The following is a 24,046-nucleotide window of genomic DNA, read 5'->3' as shown; positions in this document are numbered from 1 at the left end:
GTTGGATTTTAAAGCCTTAAAAGTAATTGCTTTGCTACATACTGGCTTTTGTCTTTGTTTTGTGTATTTGTTGCACAGAAGTTGTGACACTAGGGCATAGACAATTTGGAAGTAATTTCAAGTGTGATGTATGCTCTTTACTCTACTGCATCACAAGTGATCCAGTCAGAGCTAACAGGCTATTACTTCATTACCGGTCACAGCAGGCAGATCCCTCAGAGATTATCCAAATCATTAGTGTTGCAACCTGCAATTTTTAGATGTAAACAAACGTTTTTGCACCAGTCACAATACCAGACAGTTCGCTGTGGTTAAAAGTGCTAAATAATGTTGGAAGCCTTTCTTTTGCCTTTTTGTTTTTCCAATGACTTCCACACTGGAGGCACCTGACTGGATTTGACATTCCACACATTTCTCATCGGCTGGAGTCCTCCCTATTTTCCCACCAGTGTTCTGCCTCGTTAGAGTAAGCTGATCATATGACTCTTTGTTCTTGAGTCTTTGTCTCATGAATAATCCTGTCATAGCTGCTAAACTTCAGACCACCCTGGCTGACAGGTTGCTCCAATGTTGTGGGCAGTGTGGTCCTAACTGTAGCACGGACAGACTTTACACAAAGCTGAGCATTTGGTGCACTCTGGCATCAAATTTCAGAAGGTTCTTAGGCTGCAAGCTCATCCCGAGCAGTTCAACCCTGTTCCACATGAGTCAAGATGCTCTGTGGTGCCCATGCAACCTTGCACTATGACATTTGTATGGATGACTGCAAGCTCGGAGGTGGTGACAAACTCCATTAATTTCTTCCTACTAAACTCTCCATTTATAGACAGTGTTTCGTGTCCTGATGAGTATCAAGACTCTTGGGATTCCTTTGTAACTCATTCCAGCTTGATGCATATAATTTGTCTTGATCAGAACATAAGCTTTTTGTAAGCAAGCTCAAATGTCTGTCAGTGTAGCTCTAACCCACACTTGAAGTCTTGTCTCACTGATTACGGTCCAGGTTTCCTCCCTTATGACTCCAATTAGGTTTTGTTGAGTTTCACATTCATTATCCAATTTTCACTGTAACTAGTGTGATAATTATTTAATGTTGACATGAACTCTCAAACTTTAAGAGAAACCTGCACTCGTATAGATGATTCTAAAAGGGTCACCCACTTTTCACTATGCATGCTATATATACTATATAGTATACATTCAGTACAAACATGGCTAAAAAATGGAGAAATACAAGCAAATGGGGTAATTTTTTTTTTTTTTTTGGGGGGGGATTGACAACAGTTAACTTGGATCAGTCCACATTACTCCATCACAAGCGTCTTACCTGACAATCTCAGGTTTTTAACGCCTTAATAGGATTTGTGCAAAATTTCAGGTCAGTAATGTTAATTTAATTAAACACAAACATTGTAACATCTCATACTGCAATTCTTTCCCCCCCTCCATATCCAAGCTTTAAAATCTGTGCAACCATTCAGGGTGCCTTTTTCATGTTAAAGGCTAAAGCAAATATAAATCCCCTACCATTAAAATTGTGGTTTCGACAGGTATGTACCTTTAAAAATGGCTTGATAATGGAATTTAAAATGGCCTCTTCAAATAACGAATGCTGGGGGGGGGAAAAAAAAAAGTCCTATTTTGTAATTTGACTAAAATTGAATAACCCTTTTGTTTTGTTGCACTTGTCAGGTTGAGTTTCCATAGTGCCTTCTTAGTGAGGAAGCATGTGTTTGTGTCAGATCTTTGCATTTCTGCCTATTCCTCGCAGATGTGTTTTCCAGGGCTGCTCCTCCAGCAGTGGACCAGTGCTTGTACTGGAGCCAGGACTGGTACTTTTATTATTATTTCTAGAGGCTTCTGCTTTATGCTGATATTGTGGAACAGATGATACTCTGTTCACTTAAATGTCTGTTGGTGGGCTGCTTGGATTACTCTCTCTCTCTGCCATTTTTGGTCTTTGCCTTTTCCTCATTAATTCTGTGATCACTGTGCTTCACAGGGTGCTAATGCTGTTTTTGATTGTCCCAAGTGCTGCTAAGGCAGCACAAGTGCTTGTTTTATTAGGCGTTCAGTAATAACTCCAGGCAAATACAAGGTGCTGTCCAAACTGCTTTCTGGGTCCATTCTTGATTAGAAAGCATCCTTCCAAGCCACAAAGAACCAAATGACTCAGTTTCTGAAACATGTGAATAATCTTCCAGCTATCACATGCAGATCTTGAGTATTTCCTGTAGCTGTCCCATGACAAATGAAACAAATGCACTCCTATTTCTCACCCACATATGAAGAAATGAATGACTGGTTTATTTCAGGATTTAAATGTTTTATGAGCTCTTTCAGGCTGTTATAAGAAACGTGATCAGTAATGCGTTGCCTGAAAAATGGCTTACGGTTGACTTGGTGGTGGGAGAAAAAGAATTGGGTTATACACTCATCTGTATCCCGTTTCCGAGTGCTTATGCCAACTTTAGAGCGCACAAAATGGGAGAGGGAGCAGAAAAGCATAGCTAATGTTCTCTAGGAGTAATAATTTGGCTTTAATAAACATGCTACTAATGCCCTTTATTGAGAACTCCCTCTTGAGTGGCGTGATTGTCCTGGTTGAAGCAGATGGCAGCACAAAAGTGGAAGTGAACAACAAAGAAAAAGGTTCAAAATGGGTTGGATTATAGTTATTTTAGATATGGTACTAATCTGCTCACAGACACTGGCCACACATGTTTCACGCTAGGGATGAAAAGCAGGGGTTGGTGAGGGGGAGCTGTGACTGAATCTATATTGCTAAGAAGTAGCAGCGTCACCGTGTAAAAGCTGCAGCCTTCCCTTTTAGTGTAAATGTTTGCTAGTGAGAAGAATCTGAGTTCTCCTGCTGGCACAACAATTTAGAGGCAGGAAATTTGGCGGGAGCATGATGGGTGAAGCTGCCAGTGAGTAAAGGCCCGTCCATGTTGGATTGCTGGTTCGTCAACTCCTGGGAAACACCAGAAGGAGGCTTTTTAAAAGGGAATTACACAAGTGGGGATTATGCCACTGTGCATAATGGAAACTGACCTCACTTTGGTTCTCGTTTGCCAGCAAATAACGCAACGCAGAGGAGAGGCACGAGCACCTGCACAGAGCAGTCTTTAGTACCGTGCAATTCAAACACATCTGACCTCCCCCTCCAACTAAATGCATTTTCCCAACTAAATGCATGTGTTCTATATCGGTGTCCCCTTTAAGTTGTCAAAGCAGGACTCTGTGAATCTGCTGCACCAACAATTTGATTATTAAAGGCTTGGGGCAATTCATGTTTAAAGCAGAAGTGTAATAGGTATGCGAGTATGCTCATGCGGGTGAAAATTGCATGTGTCAAGCTCTCACACAAACGAGAGTGAGAGTGCTTCAACATGTGGTGGTTCAGCCTGAGAAGATACTAACCTAACAAGGATAATCGGGGCATGTGTGTTCTGGACAAACAAGCAGCTTCAATTTTGTTTGTTGCTGTGTGACCTGGAGATTTCTCCCATAGGTCGTCCCCGTGATGTTGTTGTCATGTTTACAGGACTGAGCTGTCAGCTGAGTCATGTCTGCTGGAGCAAACTAATTATCTAATGGGTTAATAATGGCCCAGAGAAATCACTCTCCTCTGAAGAGTCTCTTGACTTCTGCGCTCTCGTGTCAGTTGTAGTCAGCTAATGACCTGGCTGGTCCGTGGGTCAGTACGCGAGCAGTGACAGGTCTCACCAGGCACTCTGCCAAAACATTTTGCACGCGTCAGATTTTAATTCGGTTGTATCGCATTTAATAGCCTTTTGTTTTTCAGAAGTAGGGCTATTGATAGGATTATAAAACAGACCTTTGCAGGGCTCCTTGTCAGTCTTGCATCTGTAATAGGGTGTTTTTGTGTCCAGAAGTGTTGGGTGAAAACTGGCCTGCTCTCTGCACTATCCTGTCAATCATCTCTCTGGGACAACAGAAGGCACCCAATACTGAGCTGTGTTATGTAACAGCACCATGATATCTGGAATATTACCAGATTATGGAATAGTAATTGCAGAAATGCATGAGTTTCTACCACATTCTGGCTTTAGTGCATCAAAAAAACTGAGATTCTATGAAGGGGAGGTTTGCTATATTGCACGTCTTGAAACTGTAGACTGTGAATAAACCATAGTCTTGGATTTATCTGGTTCACAATGCAACCAAGGTTAAACTTGTTTGAATAAAAGCAGGGCTGTACTGAAATTTTGAGGGTCGAGAGGAGGGCTGAACATTATGTTTAGAGATGCGCTGACCTGCTCATGTGCAAATACACCGATGCCACTTTAGGGCAACGTAATGTTAACCTCATTAGTTGTACACTGAGTGAGCAGTTTGGTAATGTATGTTAGGCTAGGCAAAGATGACAAATGTGATGCAGCCAGCCGTCTATGCTCTGTGCAGGAGTGAAAAATGGTTCCTTAAACCAACATCAGCTTTGCAGCAAACACTGGGGAATTGAGAGAAAATGTACAGCGATGATCCATTCTGCGTTTATATTTAAAAAAAAAAAAAAGAAAAAGAAAAAAAGACAACAGCACTTACGAAGGAGATTGCTCTCGAAGGCTAGCAGTTCTCAGAGCACTGGAATCAAAGTATGAATTTCCTTGCTGTCAGCCACATTAGACCCCATACCAACACAGCAGCATCAATTTTTTTTTTTAAATTTTTTTTAAGAAGGCATATGAGCAGCTTGTTGAAGAGCATTTCAGTCCTCAGCTGATGTTTAGACCAGCAGTGCTTGCCCAGTGTCTCACGTGGGACCACATGCAGAGCTGTTTGGAGGTTTGCATGCTGCTATGCCTCATCAGGTCTGTTTGATGGCTTCAGATGTGATGCATTTCCAAAAAACAAACAAACAAAAAACTCTTCATGCTGTGCTGCAGGATGGTGCTAAAGACATGACTGAGAGAACTGGTGATGCTGGGTTCAGTTGTCTGCTGCAGGTTGCTGACGACCTCCAGCTGCTTGAGTATTTTCTTCAACAATGTGAAGTCAGCTGGGTCTATATTAGATATACAATGTAAACATAAAATTTTGTTACAGTCAGAAAGCAGCAGACTGAGTGCCTTGTTTGACACAAGGCAATCAGTACTTATATTGTTTATGAGCAACTAATCACAAATCAACCTACATTTTCCATAGAATAACATTTATATATCTGCAGCTAAAAATGGCCAAATTTCTGGAAGATGATAACCTTGTGACTACATTCATTTAAAAAAAAGATAAGTTACCCTGGCCCAAAGCACAGAACTGATTTTTTTGTTGTTGTTGTTGTTGTGTGGGGTTTTTTTTTTTTTTTTTTTTTTTTTTTTTTTTGTTGCTTTAAATGGATGAAGTGAAGTAAATCAAGAATAATTAAAATAGTTAAACGGTGAAGCTGCAAACATCGACTGATTCTTTGATTAAAGTCATAAAATTTGATCTGGAGGTAAACATTCTATATTTGCGGTACACTTTAGTAATCCATCACCCCAAGCTGCTTCCTCATTTTCTGTATACATATATTTAAAAACAAACAAAAAAACCCCACTTTCTTTAGCTGTGGTACATATTTATCATTCTATTTTTGGACCTCATTTGAGAAGGATCACTAAAGCAGTGTGTGCATTGTCCCACTCTTGTATGGACATCCTGTTCTGGCCTTATATGGGAACTGGCTACGGAAGCATGTTTGCATCCTGTTTGACCTCTGCTGTGAGGAGACACAGACGAACCCTGCAGACACTGTCTGCTCATATGTTTACAGGGACTGAGAGGTGACCCCTGCCTACCTGTCATCTCTGCGGTCACTGTGCCAGCACCCTTTTAGACACCTCCATTTTTATTTTTAATTTTTGTAAACGCTCTCCGTGCCAGAGCTGATTTCATATTTAGGACACAGTGTCACCAAATAACTACTTAATTATTGACTGTTTCAACTGAACATGGAAGGACTGGGAAATTCACACCTTTCCATGCTTTTCAGAAGCTTAATGGGTAACCTTCAACAGCTAGAATGATGTTTGTAGCCATAAGGCATAAGTTTGTTTTCAATCACCTCTAAGGCACAGCTGACAAATCCTGTAATTGATTGCACCTTTACTCGAGGCAGCCAGTTTTCCGGTGCACTTCATATGCCATATAAAGCTGTCAGAAATGAAATGAGCTAAAGCTTCCTGACATAGTCAATGCCACTGTTGGATTTCAATGCCACCTTAGGCTTTTCATTATACATCATGTTAGTCTATATTACACTCTAGGTTAATCAGTTTTTTATTATCATATATACTAATCTAATCGGGTGCATTTATCCAAATTTCAAAATCTACAAATCGAGGTTTGATTAATTTGAAAGTAATTTATTTGGGCCATGCCTCTTTTTTTCATTTTGCAACTAAAGGGAGCTATTGTACGACACACCGATGCATAATGAACCAACATTACCAGTCATGTGATGTAATTAAATGAAAAGAAGGAAGCACGCAGTTGATTAAGAGGTCTTGGACTGCATCCTGCACAGCATTTGATTTTCCCTGTGCACGGTTTCAAATGCTAACTCAGTCACATGTGCACACAATAAAATATCATTGCAAAAAGATGTCTGTGAGATTGGGACAGATGCATTGACAAGTCTCAGGTGAGCACTGTTCCACTTCACGACTCCATATGTGACAGGGGCCTGAATTTTGTCCTTATTTTCTGTCTACACGGCATTGTTCTGCAGGCTTGGATTGTAGTGTTTTATTTTAACAATACCTGTTTATTTGGATTACTGAAGGATAGAGCAATGATTACTGCACTGCAGTAACCCAATCAGGTGTTTTCCCAATTCTAGGGATGTAGGGATGGTCTGTAAGTTGAAGCACCACTTTTATGCAGATTGACTGAATTTCACAGCAAAAAAATTCAAAGGATCCAAATGATGGCCTCCATGTTCTCATACACTCCCTAGTTTCACTGGTGTTCACTTGCACAGTGAAATGTATCAACTGTTACAAAATAATCGCTTCAAAAATTTTGTACATTTACTTGTTTTAATTTTGGCCTATATCACACTACTTTCCAATTCCTTTTTTTTTTTTTTTTCTTAAATCCCTGGACTCTACTGGAGTAGCTTAGCTTGATTCACAGTTCAAGATTTCCCATTCTTTCCTCTTAATGAGCCTTTAGCCCAGCCCTCTTCTGACTGGCTGTCCCTCACAAACAAAATGTGCTCACAGCACTGGCAGAGAACCATGAATGGGGCAAAACCCTGTTTTCAACAGCATTGATGTCCCTTAAATAACACTTAATGTCTGTTAAGTTCCTTCTCAAGATCAATTTCGGTGGCTTTGTCATACAGTGCCGCTGTCAGTCTCACCTGTACTGTGCTAATTACTGAATTAAGTATTTAGCTTGCTAATGTATTCAACTTAATAGGATAAAAATATGTAAATATTACCCTTGCTCTACATCAATGTGTTAGCATCTACTCCAAGCACTGCTCCAACTCAGTCTAGCCTCCCACCTGCAGTATACAGAGTTTAGGGAATGCTCTAGTTTTGTAAGTATTACACTTGGAATACAGCAGGCTTGTTGCAAGCTGAGATGTGAACCTGCAGCTCAGGTCCAGCAGGGATGGGTCGGACAGAGGCCGTTCCCCCCCACAGATGCTGTTCTTGTCAGGGAGATGGCTAGCTTCTGTTTTCAGCCAGGTGCACCGTGGAGTGGCCGTGCTCCCCTATCTGAGCCTTATGCTCGTATCGTGATCACACTGTGGGCCAGCTGGAGTTCTGGATGATGAATGACGAGTCCTCAGCATGGGAGTGTTTTCTGCCTGCTTGCTTTAATTCTGTATGACTTCAGCCTCTTATCATAGCCCGAGCTTTTCACATCATAAGAGGACGTGATGATTGAGACCACCCCCCTTGAGTAGGTATGAAATAATTGGTTCCTTAGTGATGTGATATTGAAGGTGTTTTGAACTATTCCTTTGCCTGAGCTATTCCTGTTCCTTAAAGCTGTTCTGGGATGCTGGTGATCAGAAACTATTTCATTTGCACAAAGTCTTGAAAGCTGCCCAGTTTTAAACATGGAAGACACATTTCGATATTAGGTAGCCAAGGGGAAAGGGAAGGAAGAAAAAGAATAACGTGGTCGTAGTGTAGTGTGAGCCATCTTGAAGATGGGACAGTGATGTGTACTTCGCAGTCAAGCTGCTGATGTGTGGTGATTGTGACATTTCTTCTTTTCTCAGCAATACACGAGTTCCCCGACGACTTTTTCACCAACGATGAACGGAAGAGTGGAGCCATTCTGCTGCACATTGCGGCGGTAAGACTACTTTTTTAAAAGAATCTGCACCTGCATGACAAGTCTCCAGTCGGTGACTCATTTGGTTGTAGGAAGATTTGGAGGCTTTTCACATAGCCGACTACTGTTTTCAGCTTTCTAAGCCTGAAAGTTAAGAGGGAGATTATGGTGGCTTGTTTGATTTGCCAGATTTTAAACTGATCAGAGGTGCTTTTCTTTAGCTCAAGTGCATGTTATTTAAAATAAGTATGCACCCATTTCTCTGCAAATATCTTTAAATTCAAACTCAGAAATAGTTTAATATATATATACTCAGAACAAAGGGGATAAGGGAATAACATGATAAACTTTTTTTTAAAAGTGTAAAACACGTCACATTTTTGCTCTACTATAATGTCAAATCAGTGCTATGTTCTTTTAAATGTATTTTTCCAGTGTCGCTTTACTATTTGTACAGTTGGTGGAAGCAGAAAAATAACAAATACTTAAACTGCAAACAATGGTTGCAAAAACTGATGATAATCCAAAATGTGACATAGAAGGACACTTTAGTCAAATATAACATTTTTTTTTTTTTTTAAAGTTAAACAGTGAAAGATCTGAACAATCCTTGCAGTTGGATTATCTTGCAAAAGTTGCAAAGTACTCTTGAATTGTGTCCAATTGTAATAAGATTGTTTCCTGTTAGGGTTTATAATTTGGTAAACAATCTAAAAGGCAATTTACATTAATAGGTCAGCCTTTTAATATGTCAAACTGTCTTTTGAATGTGTCGAATGCACACAGTAAGATTCTGGAGCAGTCATTTCATTTTATGGTTCTGTATGTCATAAAAGTGTCCCTGCTCAGGAGTGTGCATGGAAAGCTTCATAAATATGCCAGTGCTGTATTTTTGGTCCAAGCTTTAACATTGGCATCATTCGTAAGAATGCATGTGCGTTTTAATGTATTTTATTTATTATTCCATATTAAAACGTTTTGCCTTCAGTGAGTCATGATGTCTCTGACTTTGCATAAAGACAGTTTAAGAGTTGCTTGTTATTATGCACTTGTGAATGCACACACCCAGGACTGGAGTCTGTGAAGTGAAATTTAAAATTTGGGTCACAGGAATTCTGAAGTGGGTTTTTAATTTATTTCTTTTTTTACATTTAATAAGAGGACTATGCTCTGATTAGGGTGTCTTTTGAATTTTTTTTTTTTTTTTTTTTTGTATTTGGATTTAAAGAAATAATGATGGAGGGCTGCTTTGAAACTGGGCTTCCTGCTTAAGCTTTCCTTAGTACAAAGAATTGGGATATTTTAGATATGGAGAGCAGCTCATACTGTCTTATTGCTTCTGTCATTATCACTGCTGGATTTCTCAATGTCTGAGCATATTTGATTAAAAGTGATATTTCAAAACTGATTTGAGTTGCAGTCAAGACAATACACTCATAACCTCTTTAATTTTCCTGAGCTTCAATTTACACATTTAAATTTAACTAATAATGTCTATTCTGACTTTACTGCTGAGAAGTAAATGTGTGGAGAGTCTGCTCACACTGCAGTCCTGCACTGCCCCCTGTGGATAGCATAGAGCAGAGCACGCCTGTCAGAGCTGCCAGGCCCTGATGATGTCACACATGATCTATAATTTATACATTGTCCAGCTGCCTGTTAGGAATGGTGGTGGGGAATATTTATATTTTTTTCCTAAAACTGATTTGATATTAAAATTTAAAGCGGTTTCCCCTTCAGCTGTTTTTTAGCAACTGGTGCTTTATTAACTTGGCTAATTTCTGCAGATTTAAGGATATATCCATTAAGCCCATGCACACTTTATTTACTATATCCTTGCCCCTTGTCACATAAAAATTCTACAAATTAACTTTTTTTCCCCCCCCCCCATCTCCAGGCTCTTTACATGTTTCTGGCGCTTGCTATAACATGTGATGAATACTTTGTGACATCACTGGAGAAGATCTGTGAGGTACGTGGTGGTTGTCATCCTCTCTTCCCAAGTTACACTTTTACGGTGTATGTAAAACCAATCATCTTTGCTTAATTCCTGCAGAAACTAGATCTAAGTGAAGATGTCGCAGGAGCCACCTTCATGGCAGCTGGCAGTTCTGCACCAGAGCTTTTTGCATCTGTCATCGGTACTCATGCATATACATACAAGCAGTATGTGCACCCACTCAGACGTTCCCAGATGGTCGGTGTCACCACTAATTCTGACTGGCTGCCTCCTTGTGTGCAGGTGTCTTCATCACCCACGGTGATGTGGGGGTGGGGACCATCGTTGGCTCAGCCGTCTTCAACATCCTATGCATCATTGGTGTCTGCGGGATCTTTGCTGGACAGGTGTGTGCGAGAGAGAGGAGTGACTTACTGCTGTGACTGTATCGTTCTGTTTATTTATAGACTGCAGAGCATCACATGTGTCGCATTTGAGGGGAAATGAAGCAATCTGCTTCAGTTTTCTTAGAACTGGTTTTAGTGAAAGTGGAGAACTAAACTGCAGGTGTAATCAGAAAGTGTTCTGCAAATATGTTAACTGTAACTCAAGAGATACTTTCTGTGAATTCTTAGGTGGTGATGCTGACCTGGTGGGCTGTTTTCAGGGATTCCTTCTATTACATCCTGTCTGTTGTGGCTCTGATTGCAGTAAGTTATTGCATGTGTTTATTAATGAGTACTTGCCATGACTGTGCTGTAATCAAAAAATAATTTCTTTTTATTTTTCAGTTCATCTATGATGAGAAGATAGTTTGGTAAGCTGTGCATTTAACCATATTTATAGTGAGGTTGTTTAAAGTTTTCCAACTTTTCAGTTCTTTTCAGTTAGGACAGCTTTGCTTGATTCAGTTTGCAACAATCCTTTGCTGTTATACATTGGTGGTTGGTGTAGACAAAGGATGTCAAACATGAGGCCCAGGGGCCGGAATCGTCCCACTCCAGTCCGGCCTACTGGTAAATGTGAAGGAGAGCGTACAGTTTGGACTTTTAATTGGATTTTCATAGATTTTCCTGTTGTCTTACTCATGAAAACCTCGCCCACAGTCTTTCATATTACACCTTTTTTTTTTTTTTTTTTTTTTGTGAATTAAGAAAAAATTTCTGCTTCATACTGTCTTATTGCTGTTATTGCATTCACCCCCCCCATAATTTTACACATTTATTTCTTACGATTAAAGTCATCAAAATAGAGCAGCATGTCTTTATCATGTTGAAATTGCATTTCTATTCCTTATTTTGAAATATCGCTGGGATTCAATGTGCATCTAAACTTGATGGGATTTTTACTGGTCTAGGGATCAAAGTGCGCTGTATGTGTGATGCTGTAAAATGAGTTTGACGTCCCTGGTGTAGCTCCTCAGTACACCCATTATTTGCTTTTCTTTAAGACATCTTTCTTTTGATTAGCTTCCCCTCATAGGGCAGGTTTGAAAAGCAAGTGGGAGGGGCCGCTGTATTACAGTCATGTAATACCTCGAAGCTTTATAAGCTAAAACGTATAGCCTACTGAATTCCTATTTAACTTCTTATATACAAGTCGAGCCATTTTAATTTTATTCCTCATCCTGTCTCTCCATCAGGTGGGAGAGTTTGGTGCTGGTGCTCATGTATGCAGGATACATCCTCGTCATGAAGTGAGTCTTGCAAATTCTTCTTACAGCTGCTTTTGTTGAATCAGGCTGGAATCATGATAACACATTCTGCTTCACGCTCTTATGCACTAACAACCTGCATAACCAACCGTGCGTGCACAAATGAGCAGCGGATTTCCAGCTACTCGTATTGTCTGACTAGTGTTACAAGCTCATTCAACACGGGAGCTTTGTGGAGGAAAACTTGCTCAAATTACAATTAACAGTGTTAATGTGTCTAAATTTTAGCTTTATTTATAGGATGCTGTCTTGAGAAAAGGAAAGGAATCATAGGCATTTCAGATTTTGGAGTTCATTGCACTCAATTTTTGTCTTTCCAGACCAAAGTGAATAATGCCAACCAGGTTGTCCTCTGCTGCTTTCTCTGTCCAGCTGGTAATCTGTGTTACACTCAGCAGCAGTCTGCTCTCTCGCTGCCATAAGAGTTTAATCTCTCCCCCCCTCTGCAGTGGCTAAGAGCACAGGCTTAACCAGATCACTCCTTTTCTTTCTCATTTGGAGGAAAGAAGTGCTTACTCTAGGATATGCTGTCATGTTATTCCAGTTGAAATGGAATAAAGTGGGTTTTATATAGCACAGTCTGTGCACTGAGGTGACCTTGTAGTGCACGGCTGTGATTTTTCACAAGCAAGCTGCACACATGCTGCTAAATGACAGCATGGAGAAGTTAGGTGCATAAAATGTAAGAATAATAAATCACTATAAATACTTTAACATTTATAAGGATTTGTTAAATTAGATGTAATTAGTCATTTGTCCTTGAAAGCTAAGATTATGTTTAAAAGTTATTCAGTAGTTATGCACTATGGTATATTACACATATCAAGTATGTGCATGAGCTTGTAATTATATGCACAAAGCCTCTTTTTACCTGTTGAATGTTTGAGAAAATGTCTTGCCCCGAACATGTCGTGTTTAACTAGAAGGGCTTTTTATTGATGTCCTCAGGTAGTCTTTTATTCCCATTCTGTCCTCAGAGTTCATTTGAGAGGGAAAAAGGCAACACAGAAAACACAATTTAAAAATTGAAAAACAAAAATGATACCCTTGGATCTTCTCTTGCAAACTGCAGCCTATAATCACAAACAATTTTAATTTTTAATGTTTCCAAAGGTGCCGAGGGGCTAGAGTAGCTCTTGTAATGCTGCCAGTGTAACCTCTACGCAAATTATGTTCAAAGGCAGCGGTGTTGTTTTTTGATCCATTTTTATGTAATGGCACTCAAATGGTCCTGCTGAGAGTCTGAGGCTGAAAAGCTTGTTAATGCCTTCTGGGGATATTTTCTTTCTCTCTTACGCCAATGCAGAGCAGCTCATTATGTATAATGTAATGTGCTGATATTTATTAGAAAGTGAGCCACCTGAGTTGTAAATTGTATAGGAGAAATAAGAGGATTATTCCGGCTAATTAATACGTGCTATATTTCAAACAAATTGGTGCCTTTCATCTAAAGCTGATAAACCCATTTGCAGATCAATCTTGTGACTTTTTTTTTCTCTCCTGCACTATCTTTGATTCATGTATTATGTTTAATCTTTTTACTAGATTCAACTCCAGCATGCAGAAGTTTTTCATGGGAAAGTCAAACAAAAATGTGGCAAATGGCAACGCGGCAGCCAGCAGTGAGATGGAGGACGGTAATACTAGTTATGGCTATGTTTGGGATGACGACCCGTCATCGCCTTTACTTCCAGGTAAGGTTAATCAGACAGGCTGCATACCCATGACTAGTCTCTGCTAAATGAGAGACTGTATGTTGAAAAGGCAACAACGTGGTTAATCCTATGGAAGACTGTGGGTATTTCCTCCTGTTATAAAAGGGCTGTGGCTTTGATCTTTGCTTCCTTTTGGCTAACTAACCTGAAATGCTTCAGCTTCTGCTTTGTTCTTTTAAAAATATGCCCAGAACAGTAGTTAAACATGTTGTGAAATGAACTCATTTACAACTTGGTGGTTGGATGAGAAGATCAATACCACTCATAAGAATGTGAAGCTATAGCCTACAAACTAAAACTGCTAGCCAGTGGTCACATAGCCATCTGCCCTCTTTGTTCTTGTAAAACAGTAGGCTATCCCAGCTGTACCTACATTCACTCACCTTCCACTTCATTATTAACGCCTGTTCAGCTGCTTGTTAATGCAAATATTTAATCACAGTCACATAACAGCAAATTGATGCGATTATGCGTGTACATGCGGTCAAGACGACCAAACGAGCATCAGAATGGTGAAGAAAGGATTTTCCCCACATTGGTTTTACAGAGACTGGAAAAGGAAATATCCAGTGAGCTACAGTTCTGTGATTTTAAAAATGCTTTTTGGGTGTCAGAAGTCTGAGAATCGCCAGACTGCTTTGAGCTGATAGAAAGGGAACTGCAACTCAAATAACCGCTCATTAAAACCAGGGTTTGCAGAAGAATGTTAAATGTCACAGCCTGCTTCAGTAGTGTAGCTGACAATGTTCATCCCCTTATGAACAATGTACCCATCTCCTGGTGACTGCTTACATCAGGATACTGCACCATGTCACAAAACTCACGCCATCTCGAACTGCTCTCTTGAACATGTGTTCACTGTACTCAAATGGCTTCCACGGTCACCAGATCTCAGTCCCTTTGGGATGCGGCGGAATGAAGATTCATATCAAGGATATGCGGTCAAAAAACGGAAGCAACTCTGACTAGCAAGGTGTACACCAGTGGGTGGTGAGTTTATTTGGCATATAAACATGAGTGGAATCAAAAAGACATTTCACAAAATGTCAACTATTTCTTTTAATAATTCTTCAGAAGCACAACAAGCAAACTTCACAAGAGACGATTTGTCATGTCCAAAACCCCCCTCCAAAACTCATTTTCTCAGTTCTCCTTTGGGTGATAACCAAGTGTAGCTTTTTAACAGGCACAAAATGAAGTTTTAAAAGGGCAACAACATAATAAAGTTCAAAAAAATCTTTTCAGATTAGTTTAATGTCACACAACATGTTTTAGGTCTCAAGGTTATTCTGGGAGAAAAATTAGTCTTTTAAATAATACCATTGGTGTCATGTTACAGTACTTTATAGCCACAGTCCTCTACTTCTTCCTTCTTTTTGAACTCTCAAAGGTTTTTAATTAGACATGTAACCCTTCTGAGAGACCTAACCTTTCCTACTTTGGCTGCATTAGTGCTAACATGCCTGTCTGTTTAGCCTTACTAAAGTTTTTCTTGCTTGTTGTCAACAGTGTTGTGCTGCTGTGTGCCAGTTCTTTCTGCTTGCATACTACTTTTCTTCTGCTGATCTCTGGGGTGTAGACCCACTCGCTCCTGAAGTGGTAATGAATTTCACAAGAGGAAATGTTTATGCCAGCTCTGTTTACATATTTAATTTAGGTGCATTCTTGCATGTATAATAAGTCAAATTAAGGCTGAGTAAAACTAATAAGTGGACTGTAGAACTTTTAATTCCCCACACACTGAATCTTAGTACTAATTGCATGCAAAGACCAAATGTGGATTTGCTGGGTGCCAATAAAGCAGGCCGAGTTGAAGTGTGAAGCGGACTGTTTAACGTGTCGGCCAAATTACAGCTAGAGTTGAGTCAAAGGTTCCTGCGGTTACATGTTCAAAGATGCACCCTTTGAAATCAGTCTTGGTTGCTAGTTTTAAATATTTAAAAAAAATTTATTTTACAAGACAATATGGGAGAGCTATTTGAAGTTCAGTATCCAGAAATCATATGAACTGCACACTTATTTTAACCAACCCAGTTGCTGTGTAAAACTCTCCTGTCAATATTCCAGAAGCACGAAACACTTGGGAATCAAAGGGTTTTTGAACATCTCCTTTTCTCCACAAGCATTCCTCTTCTACCAAGTAACTTTGAGATTGAAGTCCAGGAAAGGCAAAAAATTCATATTTTTGTACTACGAGCATTTATGGAGAAGCGTTTGTAATGGGCCCTTGCTTTTCTAGCATGCGCCACACACATTCTTAGTGATAGTTTTACATTTTTTCCATCCATTTATATCCAAGAAATATCATAATGTGCAAAAACTAATGTAGGAAAGAGGAATGCTGATAGGATTCATCATTCCTAAGTGGTGATGCAAGAATCTGAATCGAAACAAGTTTAAAAAAAATAAAAAAATAAAAAAATTCAACTCTCAAAAACACAAATTCTTATTTTTCTTTTGCTAGGTAGTTTGCCTTGGAGTACACATTTTGTTACCATGGCAAACGGGGGTAGCCAGGAGGGGGCACCAACTAGTCTCTAGACGTGTCTGACTGAGGCGTCAGTAAATCACCAACTTGAGATCAGTTTCTATATAGCTTTATTGTAGTTTCACATTGGAGAATTTTGTATACAATTTTATATAAAACTTTCATCTCTGTAAATCCACTTAAATATGATTGGATAATCTAAAAAGTTGAGTTGAATTGTCTGAGAAATATCAAATTTGGCATTTTCTTACAGTCTACCCATTTGAAGCGAATTGAACTGAACTGTATGTGCTAAGATTGGCATCCTGGTGCTCCAAACCAACAATGTTACCTTACAATTGGATTCAGAGAAGCACTTACCCTGTCACTGAGAGAGCAGGTGACATAAAGGCACCAACAGAAAAAGATGGCTTGAAAGAAATGATGGATTTTTCGAAAAGGAAGGCATCCAGATTTGTAGATGCAAGGTATTCCTCATCTTGGGATGGTTTTACTTGATATATTTGACATCTAACTGCCTTCACACTGATTGGGGAGTGGTAGAATAATAATATGGTCTAGTGCAGCTCTGTTTGACACTAATTAAATGGCAGCTTAGCTCTCAGTAATGCTTTATTTTGGCTTGGAAGTCTCGAGACTACAAATTTATATAGCAGATGTGTTTTTTTTTTTTTTTTTTTTTTTTTTTAAATATGCTGTAATGGTTTGGGCCATTATTGGTTTGTCTTGTATTTATTGCTGTAATGTGTGCTTCTACCCCTTTAGTCAAGCCTAGCAAAGCTTACAGCCGCGGCTCTGTGGTGATGGTGGATGAGATCATGAATGCAAGCCCTTCAAAGTTCAGGTTCCCAGAGGCTGGCCTCCGTGTCATGGTGACCAGCCATTTTGGACCCAAGACCCGCCTGCGCATGGCCAGTCGCCTCATCATTACAGAGGTACAGCTGGCCGTTGGTGCTCCAGTAACTAGATTTAGCTGCCTTTTACAGGTTAAAGGTGGGAACTATTTTCAGCTTTGTGTTTCTAAGAAGGCCTGAAGGGTTTTATGTCATCATACACTTACATAATTTTATTGTACAACTAGAGGAACAAAATCAATTTTAAAAGCAGAAGTAGTAGCACGTTCGCTCATGTGCTCTTTGACTTAGTTTGTTTCTTTTGAAAGCGCCAGAAGTTGGTGCAAGCTGCCAATGGTGTGGAGACACAAGTGATCGACGGGAAGGTTGAAATCGAGAATGGAAACGTGCCAGAGGACAAACCCAGCGAGGTGGTGGAAAATGACACCATCTCACCTTTTCATATTCCAAGTACGTGCTTGATGTATTTCTTTGATGAACGCGTGTAATTGGGGACACACAGACATGCCAGTCATATTTCGAAACTTGCTATGCAGCCTCCTGTAGGTATAGATTTTTAAAAACTAGAGGTGCTGTTGGTGCTTAGAGGAATGCTTAGTTGGATGGCGCTGCTCAGTCTGCTCAAGAATTTATTTCTGCTTCGGCAGTTATTGATGTCCTTGCTTAAATTGGGCAGTAGGTTCTTGTATACCAACTAATGATTATCCTCTTTGACATCTCTAAGCAGGGCTGCCCTTTTATCAGTCAGTGTCTGCTCATGTGAAAAGACTGAATCTGATTATCCTGACGACGGACGAATCTAAGTGGGTGGAATTGGTGTTGCATCTTGTTAGATTATAAATGACATGGAAGAGTAAAGGATTTGGTGCTTTAAGGCACACTGAAATCTTTTTCCTCAAAATGGAGTGCTCTGTCAGTATGAGAGCTTCATTTAAAAAAAGAAATGAAGCTTGATGCTCTGTGTTTGTGGTAAATGACAGATGAGGCAACATGTTTATGTTCACTAGTAAAACCAAAGAGGAACTGAATACAAATGGAGCTACAGTTTTGACAGTCATTTTCAGTGTGACCTTAAGCTGAATAATTCGCAGTTGCAGACTGTTTAGGCTGTACGTGTAACAGTCTTCATATAACGCTGTAAGTGATGTGTATTTCTAAGTATACCACAAATAATTTGAAGGTCAAAGCAAAAAATGACCGAATTCACCGAAAGGTGTAAACATTTGAAAAAAGGCCAGGAAAAAACATTAAACGGAATGGATTTGTTTTTGTTGGCATGTGATGCTAAAGCTAATAATTATTTTTCATTTTTTATAAATGAAGCCTGGCCAAAATAAATTGACAATTTTGATCTCTTGCTGTTGTTTCACTGCAGGGGGTATAGGCAGTAAGTTTAAGTGGCTGATCTCGTGGCCTCTGCTCCTGCTGCTGTTCTTTACGGTCCCAAACTGTGCCAAGCCTCGCTGGGAGAAATACTTCATGCTCTCTTTCATCCTGTCTACTGTCTGGATTGCAGTCTTCTCCTACTTTATGGTCTGGATGGTGAGTGTAATATTTGTATGCCAAAGATCATTTGCAAAGCACAAAGTGAAACATTTTAATTTTGCTTGACTGCTGCTGAAGTAATTATTTGATTAAAAAAACCAAACTGTTAAATATGAAAGCAGAAAAGTGAAAATTGGTGTAAACTGTGTTTTATGTAATTGAAAGTGGAATTTCTATTGCTGTGGGAAAATAAAACGCAAAGAAATTTAAGCCCCCATTATGGGGTGAAATGGTGGAGAGTGGAAGCCCAAAACATTCTCCAAATCCAGTCCAAATTAAATATGATGAATCACAGCAGCATAAATTGCAACCATGAAGGCAGCTACAAAAGCAAATAGGGTTACTTAGAGTTTACTTAAAGTCCTGTTTTAAGCTGAGGCTTTTAGTAGCCTGCAATCCATAAATTCGAAAGGTTTCCATTTGGATAAGACTGCTGTCACCCCTTTTTAATACAACACAACTATGCTATGAGAATAGAGGCGTTTTAAATTGTATTTTAACCTAAAAATGTCTTGGACTACCCTTACATGCTAGCTTTGAATGGCTTCTTGCTAGCTTGGTCAGCAGCAATCTAACACTTGCAATCCAAGGAACATAGATACAAGATGATGCTCCGATTTCATTTGGGGAGCTGATATTTTTTATGTATATATTTTACAAAGGCTAAAAGTTAAGCAAACACTACTGGTTATATTAACTGTTCTTGCCATGTGTCTAGCTACCATATAAGCAACAGCATAGTCAACTGAAATCATTCCTAACAATGTTGAACGGACTGAAGATTCATACTAAGGTTCAACATATTTTTTGACATTTATCTTTTGTCTTGCTTTGTGTTGCCATTTGTTGAGCACTGCCTCCCACGTATACTTTCAGGTGACCATAATCGGCTACACTTTGGGAATTCCTGATGTTATCATGGGCATTACTTTCTTGGCGGCAGGAACCAGCGTCCCAGACTGCATAGCTAGTCTCATCGTGGCTCGGCAAGGTATTTTCACCTCTTCTGTGGTTTTTAAATGGGCTCAAGTTTATTCATATAAGGGCTCTTTTCCAATCCTAAAAGCAGCTGCTCTGCCTGCATTACACTTAACCATAATTGATGTTGCCAGTGCCACCCCTCTCATGTGAATGCACAGTGAAAACCCTGATAACTTATCTTGATTAACTTACCCCAAGTTTGGCTATGAGGATAATGGAAAGATTGCCTGAGTATTTTTTGAAATTGCTTTGTAGAACAGTCCTCTGGTATACAGAGCAGTATATGTTAAACTTGATTACTACAAGGTGCCCAAATGATTGTAGAGTTGAATATGAGGCAATCTGTGGAACAGTGTACAGTGAATTATGTAACAAAGTGATCACAAATCTACAAAAATGACTGTCTAGACATCAGCCTCATTGAAATGCTGTTTATCTATGAATGCCTGGAAACCTCAATGAACCGAAGCAATGCTGCAAAGACTTGTGAAGTTTTTCCAAATTCTGCTTCTTCATTTGTGTTTTTGTTAAAAATGACTGTGCATTATGTTGGTTGCTTTTACCTAATTTTAAGACCTAAAGAGGACTTTTTACCATGACAGTATATTGAACATACAAGAAAATTTGAATAAGCATTTGCTAGCAACATGCATCAAAACCACTGTGCTACATGACCTCATCTCACCTCTCAGAGAAAGCATCAGGGTTCCTGGATTGTCAATAAGTTGTTTTTGTTTTTTTTGTTTTTTTAATTGGGTTTGAAGAAAGCTCTAAATTCTTTGCATTTTTTGTTGTTGTGAAATGTCATTGTTAAATTGAAATATTTGCCCTTGCATTCGGTCACAATGATGAATCCATCCCCATCTGCACTTAAGGGCCCAGTCCTGCCTCTGATTTATTTTGGGGTTTCCTCAGACGCACAACCCCGTGAGCAACTTTTCCAGTGCTGTTACCCTTCTCAACTTTTTAAAAAAACATGCTGCTCAGATATAGAATTGACACTTTTGTAAATATAACATCTTTAACATTTAGTTTTTACATTGATGCTTAATATGTCCCCCCTTTCTTTTAAAAAGGATGTAATCTATTTACATGTAGAATTGTATGAAACCCACAGATGGAAGCTGTATGTGTTGCATGTATACAGGCGTGAATTTAGAAATGCAAAGCTGGAAATACTGCTTTTTTTTTTTTTTTTTTTTTTTTTTTTGGTAAATAGCTAGATATAGGAACTAGTGCAGTATATGTTCAAAGCTGTCAGCTGTCTTTTATGTACATAGACACAAGGTTTTTTTTTTTTTTTTTCCAAGTGGAGAAGTACTCAAGATCACAGAAACAAGAGGAAATAGTACAGCGCTGTTTATAGATGTTACTCTGCAGGCATGCGTCACTGCTGAATAAGGTTAGGGCCCTTGTGAATACCAGAAGCTACAGAACAGCAGAATTGTTGGAAGTGAAGCATTTTTATTTTACCCAAAAGTCTAGAAGAGAAAACTTAAGTTTTTAAACAACTTTGTTTGGTCTCTTTTCTTGCAGGTTTGGGAGACATGGCAGTGTCCAATACCATTGGCAGTAATGTCTTTGATATTCTAGTGGGACTTGGGGTTCCCTGGGCGATGCAGACCATGTGCGTTAACTATGGATCAGTGGTGAGAGGCTAGTTTGCTCTACAAGAGTTTGTACTTGATCGTTTCTGTTCTATTAAATGGATGAAACCACCAAAATCCAGGTGAATCGTGCACATGAGTCTTCTTTGTGTTTCAGGTGATGATTAACAGTCAGGGGCTGCTTTACTCAGTGGTGCTTCTCCTGGGCTCTGTGGCCCTCACGGTGAGAATAAAATGCTTACATGTTGTGTTCACACGTTGCTCTCTTCTAGAAAGATGATCTAGTTAATTGCTGTACATGTTTTAAATAAAACTGAAGTAATATTACAGAATTAAGATCGCACTTCGGTTAGTGTTGTCTCTGTTCTGTGATAATTGGTTCATTCAATATTTAGAATTCTACAATGTGATAACCTTGTGCTGCATTTGGCAATAATTTGAAATTTGATATCCTTTGAAAATTCTGAGCTCCAGTCAGACACATTCATAAATTTCACAGTGTGACATCAAATATACATGAGTCCCCACACAGTAAGTGGTAAACAAATATTACTTCTACAAACTGTAGTTATTACAAAATGTGTGCGTGGTCCCCCTCCATATAGATTTTCTGTAGCAGTATCACTTGTGCACAGCAGAGTTCTGGCTGTTGGTGCGTGTGTGTCTTTTTCCACTTTAGCACATTTTATGTTAGTAATCGTCAGCATGCACATGTAAACAAATACATAATCATGAGTGGAAATCGTTGCAGTGAGTAAACAAAGGAAAGAGTGGAAACTAGAGCTCTATTTGCTTAATGGTGAGCTTTAAACACTGATCAGGTGTAGACGGTGTAGATTGTTTCTTTACTGTAGTGCCAGCAAAAAAATACAACTTTCTGTTGGTGAAACTTGCTTAATTGGTTTTGTTTAAACAGATAATGCTGCTACATAAATGAGAAATTTCGTTTTCATTTTATCTGGTAGAGAAACTGATTTTGAAATTCTTTTTCTCATGCTCAGGATTCAGTAACAAGCCTTTTGATGTTTTGTGTGTGTGTGTGTGTGTGTGTGTGTGTGTGTGTACACAGGTGCTGGGGATCCACTTCAACAAGTGGCGGCTGGATTTAAAGCTGGGCGTGTACGTCCTCGTCCTGTATGCCGTTTTCCTCTGCTTCTCTATCATGATAGAATACAACGTCTTCACTTTTGTCAACCTTCCCATGTGTATGGAAGAGTAGAGCACAGCAGCATGCCTCGAATACCAAAACCTCAAGGCTCCCATAGCAACCCTCAATTTTCTTTTCTACAATAACACGGACCTATCAGCAGACTGTTCTCCTCCTCCTTTGCACTCTCTTCTTTGTAATCCTCTTGTCCCAAATATGAATCTAATTTACTTACGAGGCAGTAAGCTGTAAGAATGGATGCCGTTGTACGTCTCAAATTTGTCTCCTTGTCACACAGTGCCGGTCCTTAATGCCCGTTATTTGGGGCATTGCCTGTTACTGCAGTAAAGTATTTAGTTCCTCTGTGCGCCTGCTATCTTTCTACCCATCTAGCATGCCTTTAGATGTTGGGGACCTTCAGAAATCATAAGTGCCCCTGTTAATTGTTGGTGTGTTTTCAATGTTCACGTTGTAGAGATTCACACACCATTTCCAAAGCCTTTCCACAAACCAAAAGAGTCTGTCGAGGAAAAAGGAAAAAAAAAAAAAAAAAAAAAAATTAACAAACCACAAACCTTGATCCCAATCTAAACCCTCACAGAGAGCTTTCCTTAAAGTAATTCCTTAAAGATTTACCAATTACCCAAGAACCCAAAGACTCACTCGCTCTTCAGCTTTCTGGAGGAGGGTCTTGTCCTTGGCAGCTCCCCTCCTCCAGCTTGGACCTGACTCTCCTGGCATGGCCTTTGGCATGAGGGAGCAGCTACAGTTAGTGCTACACTTCACTCACTTGCCATGTGCAACTCCCAACCCTCTTCTGCTTGATCAAATGTTTGTTTTCTTAAAAAAAAAAAGACCTTTTTGTCTGGACACTTTGTGTCAAGTTGTATCACAGTCCAGATCCGATGACTGTGAGAGGTGTTATGCATATGCAGCACTGCACAATGTAAATTTGTAAACACTTTTTTTGTATTTTTTTTCAAAACAAGGTTTTGTTTAGTATGAAATACAGAAGAGAGCTTGTTGCAAATATTGGACATTGCCTGTTTTTCACTGAAACAAATTGCACATGGAAATGCTTTTTGTTGCTTTCTGCTGTAAGGAGATTTGACCACTCAGAGGTACTGGCTGGCAGTGGCGACTCCACTCCAGCTTTATTTTAGTTTAGCAATGTGTCAATCCACTTTTCCCTCCGCACAAGTTCAGAAAGACAAACGGACGACTGGCTCCACATCTGATCTTTCTCATCAGGTGGCGTTCTCATTTTGAGACTGCATCCGCATGAAGATATTTGTTCCAAAAGAGAACCAAACAGAAAATGCAAAGAAACCAGATGGTTCTCAACACTGTCTGCTATATCACCTTCTGGCCAGTAGGGACTACTGCAGCTCCTCTTCCCAGGGCAGAGGGGGGCAACCACAGCTGTCAGTTATCAGGGAAACACAGAGGTGGAGATGGTGATGGTCTCTTGATTTTGAGTTACATGTAGATACTGCACTTTAACAGCCGTCCTCTCATTCTGAATCAACTAGTGCTTCCTTATGTGCGTGTGTATGTTCAGTGTATAAGTGTCCGTGTGACTGTGTGCGTGTGTGCCAGAGAACATTGAGTGCATGTGTGCGGGCCCACGCTACGTTTCTCACACCGGACTCGAAAACAGACCGGGACCTCGTTAACAACATGAGCACACCTGTCTGCAGTGCATGCTGGGACATCTAAAGCAGCTCCTCCACAGCACAGCGAAAGGCTGAGGGC

The 24,046-nt window shown here is 39.7% G+C and overlaps 1 protein-coding gene across 2 annotated transcripts in view; it reads left to right on the top strand.

Annotated features, from left to right (window-relative positions):
- slc24a4b (solute carrier family 24 member 4b) overlaps positions 1-22,950 on the top strand; it is a 30,782-nt gene extending 7,832 nt beyond the window's left edge. Inside the window, exons 3-17 of one of the 2 annotated variants that reach the window (XM_080289549.1) lie at positions 8,246-8,322; positions 10,199-10,273; positions 10,358-10,442; positions 10,544-10,647; positions 10,876-10,950; positions 11,032-11,057; positions 11,883-11,936; positions 13,500-13,591; positions 16,923-17,092; positions 17,326-17,461; positions 18,387-18,553; positions 19,433-19,547; positions 21,074-21,186; positions 21,302-21,367; positions 22,214-22,950. In XM_080289549.1, coding sequence (XP_080145675.1) covers positions 8,246-8,322; positions 10,199-10,273; positions 10,358-10,442; positions 10,544-10,647; positions 10,876-10,950; positions 11,032-11,057; positions 11,883-11,936; positions 13,500-13,591; positions 16,923-17,092; positions 17,326-17,461; positions 18,387-18,553; positions 19,433-19,547; positions 21,074-21,186; positions 21,302-21,367; positions 22,214-22,363 — 1,505 coding nt within the window. In that variant the 3' untranslated portion in view covers positions 22,364-22,950. Of the gene's footprint in view, positions 1-8,245; positions 8,323-10,198; positions 10,274-10,357; positions 10,443-10,543; positions 10,648-10,875; positions 10,951-11,031; positions 11,058-11,882; positions 11,937-13,499; positions 13,592-16,922; positions 17,093-17,319; positions 17,462-18,386; positions 18,554-19,432; positions 19,548-21,073; positions 21,187-21,301; positions 21,368-22,213 lie in introns of both variants that reach the window. The other variant, XM_080289548.1, reaches the window with a different exon arrangement.
- Positions 22,951-24,046: the final 1,096 nt, after the last annotated feature.

The sequence above is a fragment of the Astatotilapia calliptera genome, chromosome 15 (assembly GCF_964374335.1).
Source record: "Astatotilapia calliptera chromosome 15, fAstCal68.1, whole genome shotgun sequence".
Lineage (NCBI taxonomy): Eukaryota > Metazoa > Chordata > Actinopteri > Cichliformes > Cichlidae > Astatotilapia > Astatotilapia calliptera.
The sequence above is the reverse complement of the archived record's forward strand: the minus strand, read 5'-3'. Positions and strand labels throughout refer to the sequence as shown.